This window comes from Papio anubis, chromosome 12, assembly GCF_008728515.1.
Source record: "Papio anubis isolate 15944 chromosome 12, Panubis1.0, whole genome shotgun sequence".
Lineage (NCBI taxonomy): Eukaryota > Metazoa > Chordata > Mammalia > Primates > Cercopithecidae > Papio > Papio anubis.
Genome location: NC_044987.1, coordinates 17,168,585 through 17,182,820, shown reverse-complemented (window position 1 = coordinate 17,182,820; position 14,236 = coordinate 17,168,585). Strand labels below are relative to the sequence as shown.

General features: G+C 47.9%; 1 protein-coding gene across 15 annotated transcripts in view; it reads left to right on the top strand.

Annotated features, from left to right (window-relative positions):
* CEP164 (centrosomal protein 164) overlaps window positions 1-14,236 on the top strand; it is a 98,311-nt gene that overhangs the window by 49,217 nt on the left and 34,858 nt on the right. For all 15 annotated transcript variants that reach the window (XR_637864.2, XR_002517241.2, XM_017948984.3 and 12 more), the window contains 3 exons: window positions 6,415-6,798; window positions 9,051-9,131; window positions 11,006-11,089. Coding sequence is in view for 13 of the 15 variants with exons in the window: in XM_017948984.3 (XP_017804473.2) it covers window positions 6,415-6,798; window positions 9,051-9,131; window positions 11,006-11,089 (549 nt within the window). In the remaining 2 variants the exon portion in view is untranslated. The remainder of the gene's footprint in view (window positions 1-6,414; window positions 6,799-9,050; window positions 9,132-11,005; window positions 11,090-14,236) is intronic.

The window sequence follows — 14,236 nt, the reverse complement described above, 5'->3', positions numbered from 1 at the left end:
TGTGGGTGACCCAAGTCTAGCCATTGGACAGGGCTTTTTTTTTAAGACTGGATATCACTCTGTTGCCCAGGCTGGAGTGCATATCAGCCTCCCAAGTAGTTGGGACCACAGGTGCCCGCCACCACACCCAGCTATTTTTTGTAGAGATTGGGTTTTGCTATGTTTCCCAGACTGGTCTCCAACTCCTGGGCTTAAGTGATCCACCTGTCTTGGGCTCCCAAAGTGCTGGGATTACGAGTGTAAGCCACTGTGCCCAGCCTAGGACTCTTTTTGTAGTTAGACTTTGCCTGTTACCTCAGAAACTGTTCAGCATTTTGGCTCTGCACAGTCAGATACCTTTCGATTATGACTTTACAGTTTCTTGCCAAATGTGACACTTTTTTCTAAGTGTCCCATTTTTATTATCAAGTTGATACAGGTCTGCTTTGAAACTGTTCCTTCTGAGTGGGGCCTAGTCTGGAAGGATTAAATCTAAAGCCTTCAATCTGTTTAGTTCCCTGAAATGACAACTTTATTTTCTTCTCCACCACCAGTAAGACCTCTATTGATCAAAGGAGATGCTCAGGCTTTGTGCCTAGAAGGTTGACCATGTATAGGACCAGGGGTGTCAGAGGACTTATTTGCTTTTGGAGGAAGAAGACAATCTCTATGAGAATGAGCAAGTTGAGGTTGGAGATTCTGCCCTATTCATTTCTGTATGGCCAGGCAGCACCTAGCCCACTGCCTCTGAAACATAGGAAGTGCTTAGGTATGTTTTGGTCAACAGTTGAGAGAATGAATTTGTGAATGAGTGAATGAGCCATGCTGGGACTCATGAGAGAGTGTCCGGGCAGGTTGTGTCGTATTTTTTTCTTCACTTGGCTTTCCCAGTTACCGGATAGAGTGGGTACTTGGTCTCTGCTGTCAGCTGGCGGATTGAAGATCCTGATGTGGATTGATTATGATTTACTTTGACCTTGGGCTTATTAACATTTACTTCATAATGGATTGTAAATGTCAACAAAAAAGGCTTTTTCTTCTTTGAAAGGCGGATTTTTTTTTTTTTTTTGAGTTGAAGTCTCGCTCTTGTCCCCCAGGCTGGAGTGCAATGTCGTGATCTTGGCTCACTGCAGCCTCTGCCTCCTGGGCTCAAGCGATTCTCCTGCCTCAGCCTCCCGAGTAGCTGGGATTACAGGCACCCGCCACAATGCCTGGCTAATTTTTGTATTTTTAGAAGGGACGGGGTTTCACCATGTTGGCCAGGCCGGTCTCAAACTCCTGACCTCAGGTGATCCGCCCGCCATGGCTTCCCAAAGTGCTGGGATTACAGGCATGAGCCACCGTGCCCGACCTGAAAGGTGGATTTCTAAAAGCTTTCCTTCTGATGACTATGTGCTTCTCTGGGGAGAGTGGGGACTTTTAAACATTTTATAACCTCTTTAATATAAATAGGCACCCCAGTGTGATGAGGGGAAATGTCTGGAGTGGGTGGTGTTAAATACACCTCCTACCCCTGTCTTTAGCATCCCCGCAGATTTAGTTCTTTTTGTCACATGGAGTGTTGGATTCCTATGTTCTAACTGAAGGCAGGAATCGGGGCTTTTCCTGTTGGGAGTGTTAGTGATGAGGGTGAATGGGGGGGTTTCAGGACAGCCAATGCTGCCTCTGCTTGGGCCCTGCTCTTTGAAAATGGCTTTTGTCTCAGTTTACAGTCTTTGGATTCTGTGAACTGCCTACCTTTCCCCACTCCTGAGTGTCCCATACAGCCTAGGATGGAGATGGACTTCTGAGATTGGTTCTATCCTGTCTCACTGAGCAGTCACTTTGCTCATGATTCCATGAGAGGGCAGTAGGATGGCAAGAATGCATCTCTTCTTGTCTCCTCCCTGCTCTCCTGCTTTCCAACTTAAACGCACTTCAAGTCTATTACAGATTGAAGAGAGAGAGGTTCATGGAACCAACACTGAACAGGGCGAGCAAAAGCCAGGAGGCTGAAGGGTAGTCGAGCAGACTTTATGTGGCCATGTGGTGCTGGTGAAAAGCCCATCAGTGGATCAAAGTAGCAGGAGGGAGCCTGGGCTTAGAAATAACAGGATGATGTCAGTGCGATTGGAAAGTGCTAACAACACCAGGGAGCTGTGCAAAGAATTGAGACCAACTGGGCAGGAATGAAATCTGAAAAATAAATTGGACTGATGATCAGCTTGGTGGGGGTCTCTGCAGAACAGGGTCAATGCACAGACATGGGTTCAGTTCCTTGGCCTTCATGCCCTGTCCCCTGTGCTGTGTGGATGATAGGAGTCCTTGTCTTTGTGCTCTGGGCAGAAGAACCTCAGGGCTTTTGGGGGGTATGTTAAATATTCATGAAATGATTCTTATAAGCTCTTTCCTGCTCTCTCCTCCTGCAGATGGGAAAGTCTTTTTTGAAAAAGCAGCAGAAATGTGCCTTGAAATACTCAAGGACCTGGAGCTGTGAAAGGAGGAGACAGAAGGAGTGTGAGCAGGGATGAGCTGAGGGCAAAGTTGTGCTGAGACTGAGGTCCCACGTTTTCCTGCACTTCCCACAGAACCAGGGCGGGAGACTGGACTTCGGTGCCCAGAGTGTATACCTGGTTGGAGCTTCAGGCCTTGGGCCGGGAGACAAGGGGCAGGGGCCAGATGAAGGGAGATGCTCATGGAGTTGGATAGCTTCTCCAGACACTCAGCTCATGTACATCCATTTGTGGATAATCTACATCAAATGCTTCACCTCCCTCTGCTTTCCCCACCCTCGAGGTGCTGTCCTGTGGTTGCAGTTAGTCAACATGGTGCAGAGAATGCAAGGTTGTTTATTTTAATATTACCCGTGTTTTACTGTTTTAGGTAAGGCAGACTAGAATGAGCCCCATCATGTGAAAATTTTCTTTTGAAGAATTTAAGCGTACGAATTGAGCTGGGCCTAAGATTATTGCAATCTGGCTATATTCTCTCATGTGTAAGAATGGGACTCTCTCTCTTTTTAATTTTTATATTAAGTTCATGGGTGCACAGGCAGGTCTGCTATCTAGGTAAACTTGTGTCATGGGGGTTTGTTGTACAGATTATTTCATCCCCCAGGCATTAAGCCTAGTACCTGTTAGTTATTTTTCCTGATCCTCTCAAGGATGGAAATCTCTACCTGTGTCTTGTATTCTCTGATTTTTGATAGGTTACTTGTTTTTCCGTCATCTTGAATGGTTAATTAATAGCTAACATTTGCTTAGCTATTTTTCATTTAATTAGCACTGTAATAAATATAGTCGAATCCCTGTATAACCATGTAAAGTAAATATTACATCTCCTTTTTGCAGGCTAGGAAGGGAAACCTCAACTGCTATCTTTGCATGACACGCTTATTCATATTTAACAATTTGGTCAACAAACCTTTGCTAAGCACTTATTATGTGCTAGAAACTAAGTACTGAGGACAATAGGGAGCTAATTTGGTGAGGGAAACAGATAAGGAAATCAGCAAATACAATAGCTATTAAAGTAGATGATGGGGAAGGCTCATCTCAGGTCAGCTGACCTAGGGATCAAGGCAGGCATCCTGGAAGAGGTGATGTGGTGGGGACCAGTGGGGAGTGTGTCAGGGTAGTGTGTGTGTATGTGTGTTTTAGGAATTGCATGGCAAATTACTAAATTATTGTGATGTTTATCCACAGGTGGGAGGAGAGAGTGTCTGAGGGTTTGGCTGGAGGTAAGCCGTGAGAGGCAGGCAGGAGCTGGGCCTTAAGGGCTGTGGGCGAAGTAGGAGTTTAAATTTTATCCTGAAGGCCATAGGGACTATTTATGGTCTGATACCTCCTTTGCCCTCGCATCCAAGGTGTATTGGTAGGCAGCCCTCTTAGGACCAGGTTTCACTCCCAACTTCAAGCCGGTGGGAGCCTTTCTTTAATCTTGGGATGAGCCTGGCCAGGGTGGATTGGCCCTGCTTGCCGAGTAAGGGGGTGTGGTTGTCCCAACACCCTTTGCCCACCCCAGGCAACTCCCACCTCCTTCTTGGAGGCCTTAGAACCCCGCAGACTGGATATGAGCTTCTGCTGAGTATGGGCCTTTGGTGGTATAGAGATGAGAAGGCCATTAGGCTCAGCCTGAAGCTGCTTCACTTGAAGAGGAGAAGTATGTCTCCCTTCTCTTAGCCCAGTGGTCCTGGCAGATTTATTCCATACTGGAGGTTAGGGATGCTGGGAGGGGCAGCACTGGTGGGTACCCACATGCATGCTGCCAAGGCGTGAGCTTCCTTTGTACCTTCTCTACTTCCCCTTCTGCTCTTCTTTCTGGGACAGGGTTGGGCCTAATGACAGTATCACCACTGTGTCTAGTGGCCTCTTTGCTTTGGGCAGTCAAGGCTCATAACCAAAGCCATTGGGAACATTTCACTTTTCTCAATATTAGCTCAATTCCTTGAGGGCAGGATCCATAGTTTGGCCATATTTGGATTCCCAAGGCAGTGTTTGACACATAGAATGTGCTCAGTGAATGAATGTGTAAGTCTCATCACATAACGTAAGTTAACATTCGTGGGACACTGACAGTGTGCCAGTCACAATTCTGAGTTTCTTAACTCACTTGATGAGTGCTGACTCATTTATTCTTCCCAACGGTGCTCCCTATGAGGTAAGCACTGCTACATCCTGGTATTTTAGCAAAAGAAACTGAGGCACATAGAAGTAAATAATTTGCCTAAGGTCACACATCTGTAAGTGTGGAGCCAAAATTTGAGCCTGGGCAGCCTCTGTCTCCAAAGCTGAGCTCTGAAGGACTCTGCTTTACTGACGTGTGTAATCATCCCTAGGAAGCCTGGGTTAGCTTGTCAGTGGGCTGTCAGGCTTGCAGGGAGAGGGTCATTTATTTGGGCACAGCAGACACTTGAACAGAGCATCAATAAATGCCGTGCTTAGAGCTTCTTCTTGGACCTCTCCGCTCTCTAGTCATCATGGTCCTTGAGTCTTCAGAATAGGGAATCAGGAAGTCTTAAAAATCCCTCATCGGAAGTTATTCAGTCTGGCAGCCCAAGTGTTAGCACAGATGTTTTCCAGGAGGAAGACTTCTCAGCCCAAACCCAGCAGAGATCACTGGCTGTATTTCCAAGGGAGGGTTTTCTTTTTCTCTTTTGACCGACTCTAAGGAATTTAGTGGAAGCAGCCTTGGGTTTTTACTAGTTTTTAAAGTGAGGTTTGTATGTGAGGAGCAGGGCGTGGCCACTGTACAGATGCACTGCTCAGATCTGCTTTCGAGAGACCCTGCCAAAGGGAGCTTAGCAGATTGACAGCCTCCAGCACTGCCCTTTCTATCCACCCTGCTTCATGGAAGTGTTTCCTGCTGGTGATGAGCCACAACAGGGGTCTGAAAGCAGAGCCATTTCTGCAGATATGGGACTGTTCTCATGGCAGCCAACTAGGTGACTCTGCTGGGCTGACCAAGACTTTCCCAGACCTGGAGAAAGTCTGGAGCTCTGCTCACTTCCTTTATCCTTTGTAGACATCTCCCTTAAATCTCTTGCACATCTAACCCTAACTTGGCATCTGCTTCTCAGAGGACCCCAGTCGGCAGTGCTCGGTGAGGATGCTGTCTCCGAGGCTGCTGCTTATCAGCATGTACCCGGGAGGCTTTAGGCACGAAGAGCACTCTCCTGATAATTTTTCCCCTGCTGCCTATTAAACATGAAAAATAGAAATTTGAGACTTTGCTGCCTTTCTCTCACATGATGATCCATCATCATCTTAAATAAATATTGGCTTTTGAGTCTGCAGTCTTATGATGTGGCTAATGGGGCTGGAGCAAGACAGATTTATTACTTGAGGATATGATAGGTGGTGACAGAGTTGTATCATCCAGTGTAGTGACTTCCAGGCCCACCAGTGGATGGGGATCAGCTTGGGTATATCCAAATTACCATAGAAATTCCGATTCTGTAGATCTGGGGTTGAGTCAGGAATCTGTGTTTTAAAAACCTGGGTGGGCTGGGTGCGGTGGCTCACGCCTATAATCCCAGCACTTTGGGAGGCTGAGGTGTGTGGATTGCTTGAGGCCAGGAGTTTGAGACCAGCGTGGCCAACGTGGCAAAACACCGTCTCTACTAAAAATATAAAAAAATAGCCAGGTGTGATGACACACACCTGTAGTCCCAGCTACTCGGGAGGCTGAGGGACGAGAATTGCTTGAACCCAGGAGGCAGAGGTTGCAGTTAGCCAAGATCGCACCACTGCACCTCAGCCTGGGTGACAGAGTGAGACTTCATCTCAAAAAAATTAAAAAAAAAAAGTAAGAACTGCGTGATTGATAACCACTGGGGCAGAACTCAGGCACTGGCCTGTGGGAGTCAGGGAATAGCATTTCCATCTTGCAGCATGTCTCAGCTCCTTTTGCACATTCCTTATGTCTTCCTTTTTAACATGGTCTGTTGCTCCCTAGGAGTCTCTAAGAACAAGCCAGCCAGAGGAGAAGGATGTTTCTCTGGATTCAGCTGCTGCCAGTCCGCCTACTCCCTGCAAGCCGTCCAGCCCAGGTGCAGACAGCAATCTGAGCAGTGCTGATGGCAAAGGGCGACAGGGAAGTGGGGCAAGACCTGGGCTCCCAGAAAAAGAGGAAAATGAGAAGAGTGAACCTAAGATTTCCAGGAATCTGGTGACCTCCAAGGCAGACCCTAGGGGCAATGACCCTGCCGAAGCCTCTGAAAAGGAGGCACCAGAGGACACAGTAGATGCAGGAGAGGAGGGTTCCAGGAGGGAAGAGGCAGCCAAGGAGCCAAAGAAGAAGGCTTCTGCTCTAGAAGAGGGCAGTTCAGATGCCAGCCAAGTAAGTCACTGTATCCCATAGGCAGGGGTCAACTGTAGCCCTCTGCTACTCTGTTCAGCCCTGGGCAGGATCCTATCCCCACATCTTTATTACTGAGTCAGGAGCTTCATTTGCGTGTCCCTGCACTGGGCTGTCAGCATCAGCCAGAGCCCTTAATTGTGACAAATATGCCCAGGCCCAGCAGGCAGTAAAATCCGGAATGAAGCTGCAAACCTGCTGGCACTCGAAATTGAGAGCAGAAATTTGCTTTTCCATTGGCACCCTCCTGGAATGTTCATTTTCTTTTATCCTACTTCCTTTCCTGCTTCCTACCTCCCTCCTTACTTTTTTTTTCTTCTGTCTTTTTTGAGACAGGGTCTTGTTCTGTAGCCCAGGCTGGAGTGCAGTGGCGTGATCTTGGCTCACTGCGGCCTTGACCTCCAGGACTCAAGCAATCCTCCCACCTCATCACAGTTCAGAGTGCTTTTTGGCAGGACATTACCTCAGCCTCTTGAGTAGCTGAGACCACAGGCATGTGTCACCATGCCCAGCTAATTTTGGTATTTTTTGTAGAGACAGGATTTCGCCATGTTGCCCAGGCTGGACTCTAACTGCTGAGCTCAAGTGATCTGCCCGCCTCATCATAGTTCAAGGTTTTTTGTTTTTTTTTTCTTTTGATATAGAGTCTCGCTCCTTCACCCTAGCTAGAGTGCAGTGGTGCAATCTTGGCTCACTGCAACCTCTGCCTCCCAGGTTCAAGCGATTCTTGTGCCTCAGTCTCCCGAGTAGCTGAGACCACAGGCATGCACCACCACACCCGGCTAATTTTTGTATTTTTTAGTAGAGATGGGGTTTCACCATGTTGTCCAGGCTGATCTTGAACTCCTGAGCTCAACCTCGATCCACCCGCTGGGATTACTGGCGTGAACCAGAGTCTGGCTCCCCTTGTACTTCTTTTTTTTGAGACGGAGTTTCACTGTTGTTGTCCAGGCTGGAGTGCAATGGCATGATTAGCTCACCGCAGCATCTGTCTCCTGGGTTCAAGTTATTCTCCTGCCTCAGCCTCCTGAGTAGCTGGGATTACAGGTGACCGCTAACATGCCTGGCTAATTTTTTGTGTTTTTAGTAGAGACAGGGTTTCTCCATGTTGGTCAGGCTGGTCTCGAACTCCTGACCTCAGGTGATCCACCCGCCTCGGCCTCCTAAAGTGCTGGAATTACAGGCGTGAGCCACTGCGCCCGGCCTCCCCTTGTACTCTTGACATCAGTTTGGGGGCAGTCATGGTTGCAGCAGTCTGAGTTTCTATAGAGAGAGAACACTGTGTGTTGTGGCGAGGTGGAGGGTGGGGGTGATCGGGGCAGTAGGTGCCACATTTGGCAGTGTTCTGCCCCAGCGTAGGTAGATTAGGTGATAAGAAGACTCTTCTCATCCATTTTTGTGGCTCTTTCTGAAAGATGCCAAGACATGGGAGTGGTTGCTTTGGCAAGACCAGGCCAATGACCAAAATGGACAGAATTAAGCTTGAATGGGGAGATCCTTTGGCATTTTAGGTTTTTCAACCCTTAGTCCTGTTCCTCTTCCAGGGAGATGGTGAGGGAATTCATTTAAAGAGCTTTTATCGGCCAGGTGCAGTGGCTCATGCCTGTAATCCCACCACTTTGGAAGGCTGAGGCGGGCAGATCACTTGAGGTCAGGAGTTGGAGATCACTGGCCAACATGGTGAAACCTCGTCTTTACTAAAAATAAATTATCCAAGCGTGGTGATAATCCCAGCTACTTGGGAGGCTGAGGCAGGAGATTGCTGGAACCCAGGACGTAGAGGCTGCAGTAAGCTGAGATGGTGCCACTCCAGTCTAGGGTATAGAGTGAGACTCCGTCTCGGGAAAAAAAAAAAAAAAAGAACTTTTATCTATTTCCTAGGAAAGATGCTCTCCTTCTGTTTTTTAGGATAGCATCAGACTTCTGTACTGCCACCTTTCTAACCATCTCCACTACTCTTGGTTCCCCTTACTCGTATAAGTCCTTGCTGATCTAATTCAGAGTGTGGTTGTCTCTACTCAGTGGGCTGCCCAGCCCCAGTAGGGGGGAGGCTGTGCACATGTCCAGAGAGAATGGCGGGGTCCACAGGCCTCCTTTAGGTTTTCAAGAAGGGTGGATTTCAGTTTGGCCTGAGCCCTATATTGGTACCACAGCCTGAACAGAATTCCCTGGGTAGGGACCATGTCCCTTTGTGCTCTGCTCTGAGGGATTTCTCTGTGTCTCTCTCTCTCCAGGAATTGGAAATTAGTGAACACATGAAGGAACCTCAGCTCTCAGACTCCATAACTTCTGACCCCAAGTCCTTCCATGGCCTGGTGAGTTCGAGATGAGGGCAGTAGAGTGGTGGCGAAGAGCATGGATTTGTGAGTCTCTAGGGTTAAGTAATTTGCCCAGCATCACACAGCTTGTAAGTGGGAGAATTTCAAACTCATGCTTGAGTCTTGTCTAGCTCCAGCTTCTCAACCCATTAACTAAGGGTAATACTTCCTATTTTATAGGTTTGTTGTGAGAAGAAAGGCAGAGAATATAAAATGTTAGCATATAAACATGATTAATGTAATTATATATAAAATAATGTTAAAATGTTAGCTATTATTACTCTCACTGTTGTGTGAGTTGCCTGTGTGATCATGTGAGTTGCCATCAGCCTAGGAGGTTAGAGACTGGTGTGTTTGTGTTTATGGGATCACTGAGCTGTGGTGAGGACAGTCCCTAGGCTCAGGCCAGGAGGGATGCCGTGGCTTCATTTCTAAAGTGAAGGCTTTGTCTTGGAATGCCAGCATCCATGGTTTCTTTGTCCCAGACCTTCTACCCAGCCTGCTGTATCATCGTTTCATTTGCCAGGTCTGTACCTAAGGGGAATAGTTCAGGGTGCTTTTTGGCAGAGCATTACCTCTAGAAGCCATCCTCCATCTGTTTGGAGGAGGCAGATCAAAGGGAAGGGATTAGTGGGAGAGGGTCAGGGATGAACAGTAATGATATGAGGGGGTGCAGAAGAATTAGGAGGCTGTGTGTGCTCGCCCCTCACTGAGCCGTGGGCTTAGGAGGCAGATGGCAGCTGCATTAAGTGAAGTAGAACTCAAACTGAAAGGAAAATGTCACCAAAAAAGAAGAAAAACCCACAAACTAGAAAGGGAAGGTAAAAAGTCGTTGTTGGCAAAAACTGTCCGTGAAGAATCGCCATGTCACAGATCTCTTGGAAGCAAGGGGGCTGGCTCTTCTAAAGCAGTCACCCATGTGGAGAAATGTGCCCATCAGCATTTTTCTTCTCTCTGGAAGGAGATGGAGGAGGCTGTGGACAGCAGGACCAGATTTTGTCTGGGCGTCCCACCATTAGTCAGGGCTGATGTGACAGAACTGTCCCCATTAACATGCTATTGGGCAGCAGTCCTTCACTTAGCCCAGCAGGGATCTTCGGCTCAGACAAGGTGGGATCATGGGCCTGTGGCAGCCAGAGGACAGCAACAAACTGGCACCAGTGTGGGCACTTGCCGCCTGTCCCAAAGAGAAGCCAGTGCAGGAAGCACCACTAATTAACTCTCATTGTCCAGGTGGGCACCTGTATGGAAAAGGGATGGAACGAGCTGGAAAGGGCCCACCAAGGCTCATTTCAAAACTGCCCACAGGTTTTCTGGGGATGCTGGCATTTCTTCTTGTGCCTGGTTGGGCACCACGGAGAGGGAGAGATAGCCGGAAAGTGACATCCTTCACAGCATGTGTCATGGAAAGAGCTTGGGCTTTGCCGTCAGTGCAGGGCCCCATGTGACCCTCAGGTCCCTTGCTTATCAGCTGTGTGGCCTTGGGCGAGTTATATGTGCTCTCCAATCTGCTTCCTTATCTGTGAGATGAGGGAAAGAGTTTTAGTCTCACAGGGTTATTTTTTCCCCATAATTTTATTATGAAAAGTTTCAGACATATGGAATAATTTAAAAAATTGTACAGTGAATACCCACATACTTACCATCTATAGGCCACAGTTAACATTTTACCATACTTGCTTGATCACATATCTTTCCATCGAGTCGCAGTGTTATTTTGAAGATGAAATTAGTGATGTTGAAATGTTTGGCACAGAGCTGGGCACATAGCAGACATCTTTCTGGAAAGTGGAGTTGGGGTAGTGAAGAGGCCTGGTGGGTGTTGACTGTGACAGAGGCAGAGCTGACCTTTGCATCTCCACTGTCTCCAGGACTTCGGTTTTCACAGCCGGATCTCGGAGCACCTGCTGGATATCGATGTGCTTTCCCCGGCCCTGGATGGAACTCGTTGGCAGGTGAGTCTCTCTGGGTGGTGGGCTGAGCTGGGGCCTCATTTTTCCTCACAACCGCTTTTTCGGATGACCCAGAACTGAGCCCTGCCCATCACAGGCTGCATTTCTGGAAGTTCTCTCCCTTCTAATTCATTAAGGCATGCTCCTGACTGCCTTTCATGGGGCTTCTGACCATTCCTGCATTGTTGCTATAAATTAAAGCTCTTTTCCATCATACATTTATCCATTTATCCACTCATTCAGCAGCTGAAGAGTGGACTGTCTGCTCATGTGCAAAGCGCTGTGTAGACTGTAGATTTCAAGGCACTTCCCATCCTGGCCCATTCATCCTCTTTACATGCCCAGCCCACCTGCTGCTCACCAGCTGGGTCTGCTGCTCACCATCCCGGGGCACACTCTCCACCTCCACCACCCCTCTGCCTGCCACTCTGCTTTCCCGTTTTTCCCAGCAAGCTCTTTTTCGGTCCTGGAGGTTCACCTCTGACACCACCTCCTCGAATGGGATGAATTGTTCCCTCTCTTTGCTCCACTTAGTCCCTCTTGTTTTGTTTGATGGTTGTTTGTCTGTCTCCCCTGCCAGATGTAAGCTCTGTGTGGGCATGGATGGTGACTGACCCACATGGGGTACAAAGATGACTCAAACACAGATCCTGTCCTTAAGGAGCTTCAAGCTAAGAAGACTTTTCTTTTTCTTTGTGGATTGGTTAGAAGAGCAGTTCTGGCACATGATCTCTGCAAGTTTAAGGGAACATTTGGTTTGGGCAAAATGGAAATTTGTTGGGTGAAACAAACAAGATGTTTAATATGAACCCAGCCTTGGAGCCTTTAGTGAAATGTGTGCTAGAGGCAGGCTAGAGTTTTCAGGCCAGTTGCGTTTGAGCCTCACATGTTCCTCTCAGCTCTGGCTGATAAAACCTTTCTGGGCCACTGTCCAGCCACCAGGTCCTTGCTGGATCTTGGTCATGCTGTTTGTGGCGCTAGAGAGATGTGAAGGCACAGGCAGAGGAAGGTGGGATTAATCAGGAAAGGTTTGGAGGGGGCGAATTGTGGAGCTCCTTTGGCAGTAGGTGAGTGGGAGGGTTACCGAGTCAGTGGGGTGGAGGTAGATCCCATTGCTTGGGGTCCAACACCTGGCCAGTATCAGAATTACTTGGGAGCTTGAGAAAAAGACAGATTTCTGCGTCTACCTAAGACCTGATGTGGCCAGCAGCCTCTTTTTGGGCTGTGCCACTTGCTGTAATGCAGTAGCAGGACCTGACGTGGTTTTGGTTCTCACGAGGTGCAGCCTCTTGAGGTGGCCATCCCTGGCAGAGGAAGCCCTAAATCAGTGGTCCCCAACCTTTTTGGCATCAGGGACCAGTTTCTTGGAAGACAATTTTTCCACAGATGGGGTCGGGGGCATTAGATTCTCATGAGGAGTGCGCAACCTAGATCCCTGGCATGCACAGATCACGATAGGCTCATGCTCCTGTCAGAACCCAGTGCCACCGCTGATCTGACAGGAGGGGGAGCTCAGGTGGTAATGTTTCCTTGCCTGCCCACTGTTCACCCCCTGCTCTGCAGCTCAGGGGTTGGGGACCTTTCCCCTAAGCTATACCTTGTGACCTGCCTGTCGTGATGTGGGTAATGGTGCTCAGTGTGGCTGACTGAGTAGCCAAGCCTTTGCAGGCTCAGCCTCCAGCTGTCCACCATCTCTGGGGGTGGAGGGATCGAGTTGGGGAGGGGGAGCTGGAGGAGAGAGCAGCATGGGACAAAACGGTAGATGCCATCCTCTGTCCTTCCTGTGCGTTCTTGCCCATTTTGCCATATTCTCCACTTCTCTCTCAAGGGCAGGACCAGGGCAGAGGGCTGAGCTATACTAGTTTTTGTTCATTTAAAATATTTTCAATGCAATTTAATTGAGATATAATTGACATACAATAAACTGCACATTTATTTGATACGTTTTACCATATTGTATACCTTCACAACCATCACCACAAAAAACGATTATAATGAATTAGACATAATACATTTCTTTTTTTTTTTTTGAGGTGGACTTTCCCTCTATCACCTAGGCTGGAGTGCAGTGGTACGATTTTGGCTCACTGCTGCCTCTGCCTCCTGAGTTCAAGTGATTCTCCTGTCTCAGTCTCCCCGAGTAGCTGGTACTATAGGTGTGCACCACCATGCCCAGCTAATTTTTCTTTTTTTTGTATTTTTAGTAGAGATGAGGTTTCACTGTGTTGGCCAGGCTGGTCTCAAACTCTTGACCTCAGGTGATCCGCCCGCCTTGGCCTCCCAAAGTGCTGGGATTACAGGCGTGAGCCACCGTGCCCTGCCAACATAATACATTTCATAATTAATTAGAAAAGTGATTATAAAATTATTTCAAATAATACGGAAGATCCAAGTTCTCAACTTCCTGTAGCCTTACACAGACAGGGACTATGGATAGTTTCTGTTCACATTTTTCATATGCCTTTCCAGAAAATTTTCTGTGTACATATAAGCATATATTTATTTTCTACTTGCTTATCTTTTTTCTTCCCATAAAAATTGTGATTGTGCTACCTAAACTGCTTGGCGATGTGCTCTTTCAATTTGAGAATAGGCCCTTGACTTATTTCTTTTTTTCTTTTTTTTTTTTTTCTTTTGAGACGGAGTCTCAACTCTGTCACCCAGGCTGGAGTGCAGTGGCGCGATCTCGGCTCACTGCAAGCTCTGCCTCCCAGGTTCACGCCATTCTCCTGCCTCAGCCTCCTGAGTAGCTGGGATCACAGGCGCCCGCCACCACGCCCGGCTAATTTTTTTTGTATTTTTAGTAGAGACAGGGCTTCACCATGTTAGCCAGGATGGTCTCGATCACCTGACCTCGTGATCCGCCCGCCTCGGCCTCCCAAGTGCTAGGATTACAGGCGTGAGCCACCACGCCCGGCTGGCCCTTGACTTATTTCTGAGTTATTTCATATAGATCTACCATATTCTTTTTGTTGTCTGCACAGTCTTCTGCTGTATGAATACACCATGGTTTATTTAACTGAGGACTGAATCTTAAACAAAAACAAGACCCTAGAGCCGAGTGAAGGAGAGGGAAATGGTATTTTAGGCCAGAGGCTTAGGATGTGCGATTGTCTCCCCTTTCTGAAGAATGGTGACCTTGGCTGCTTT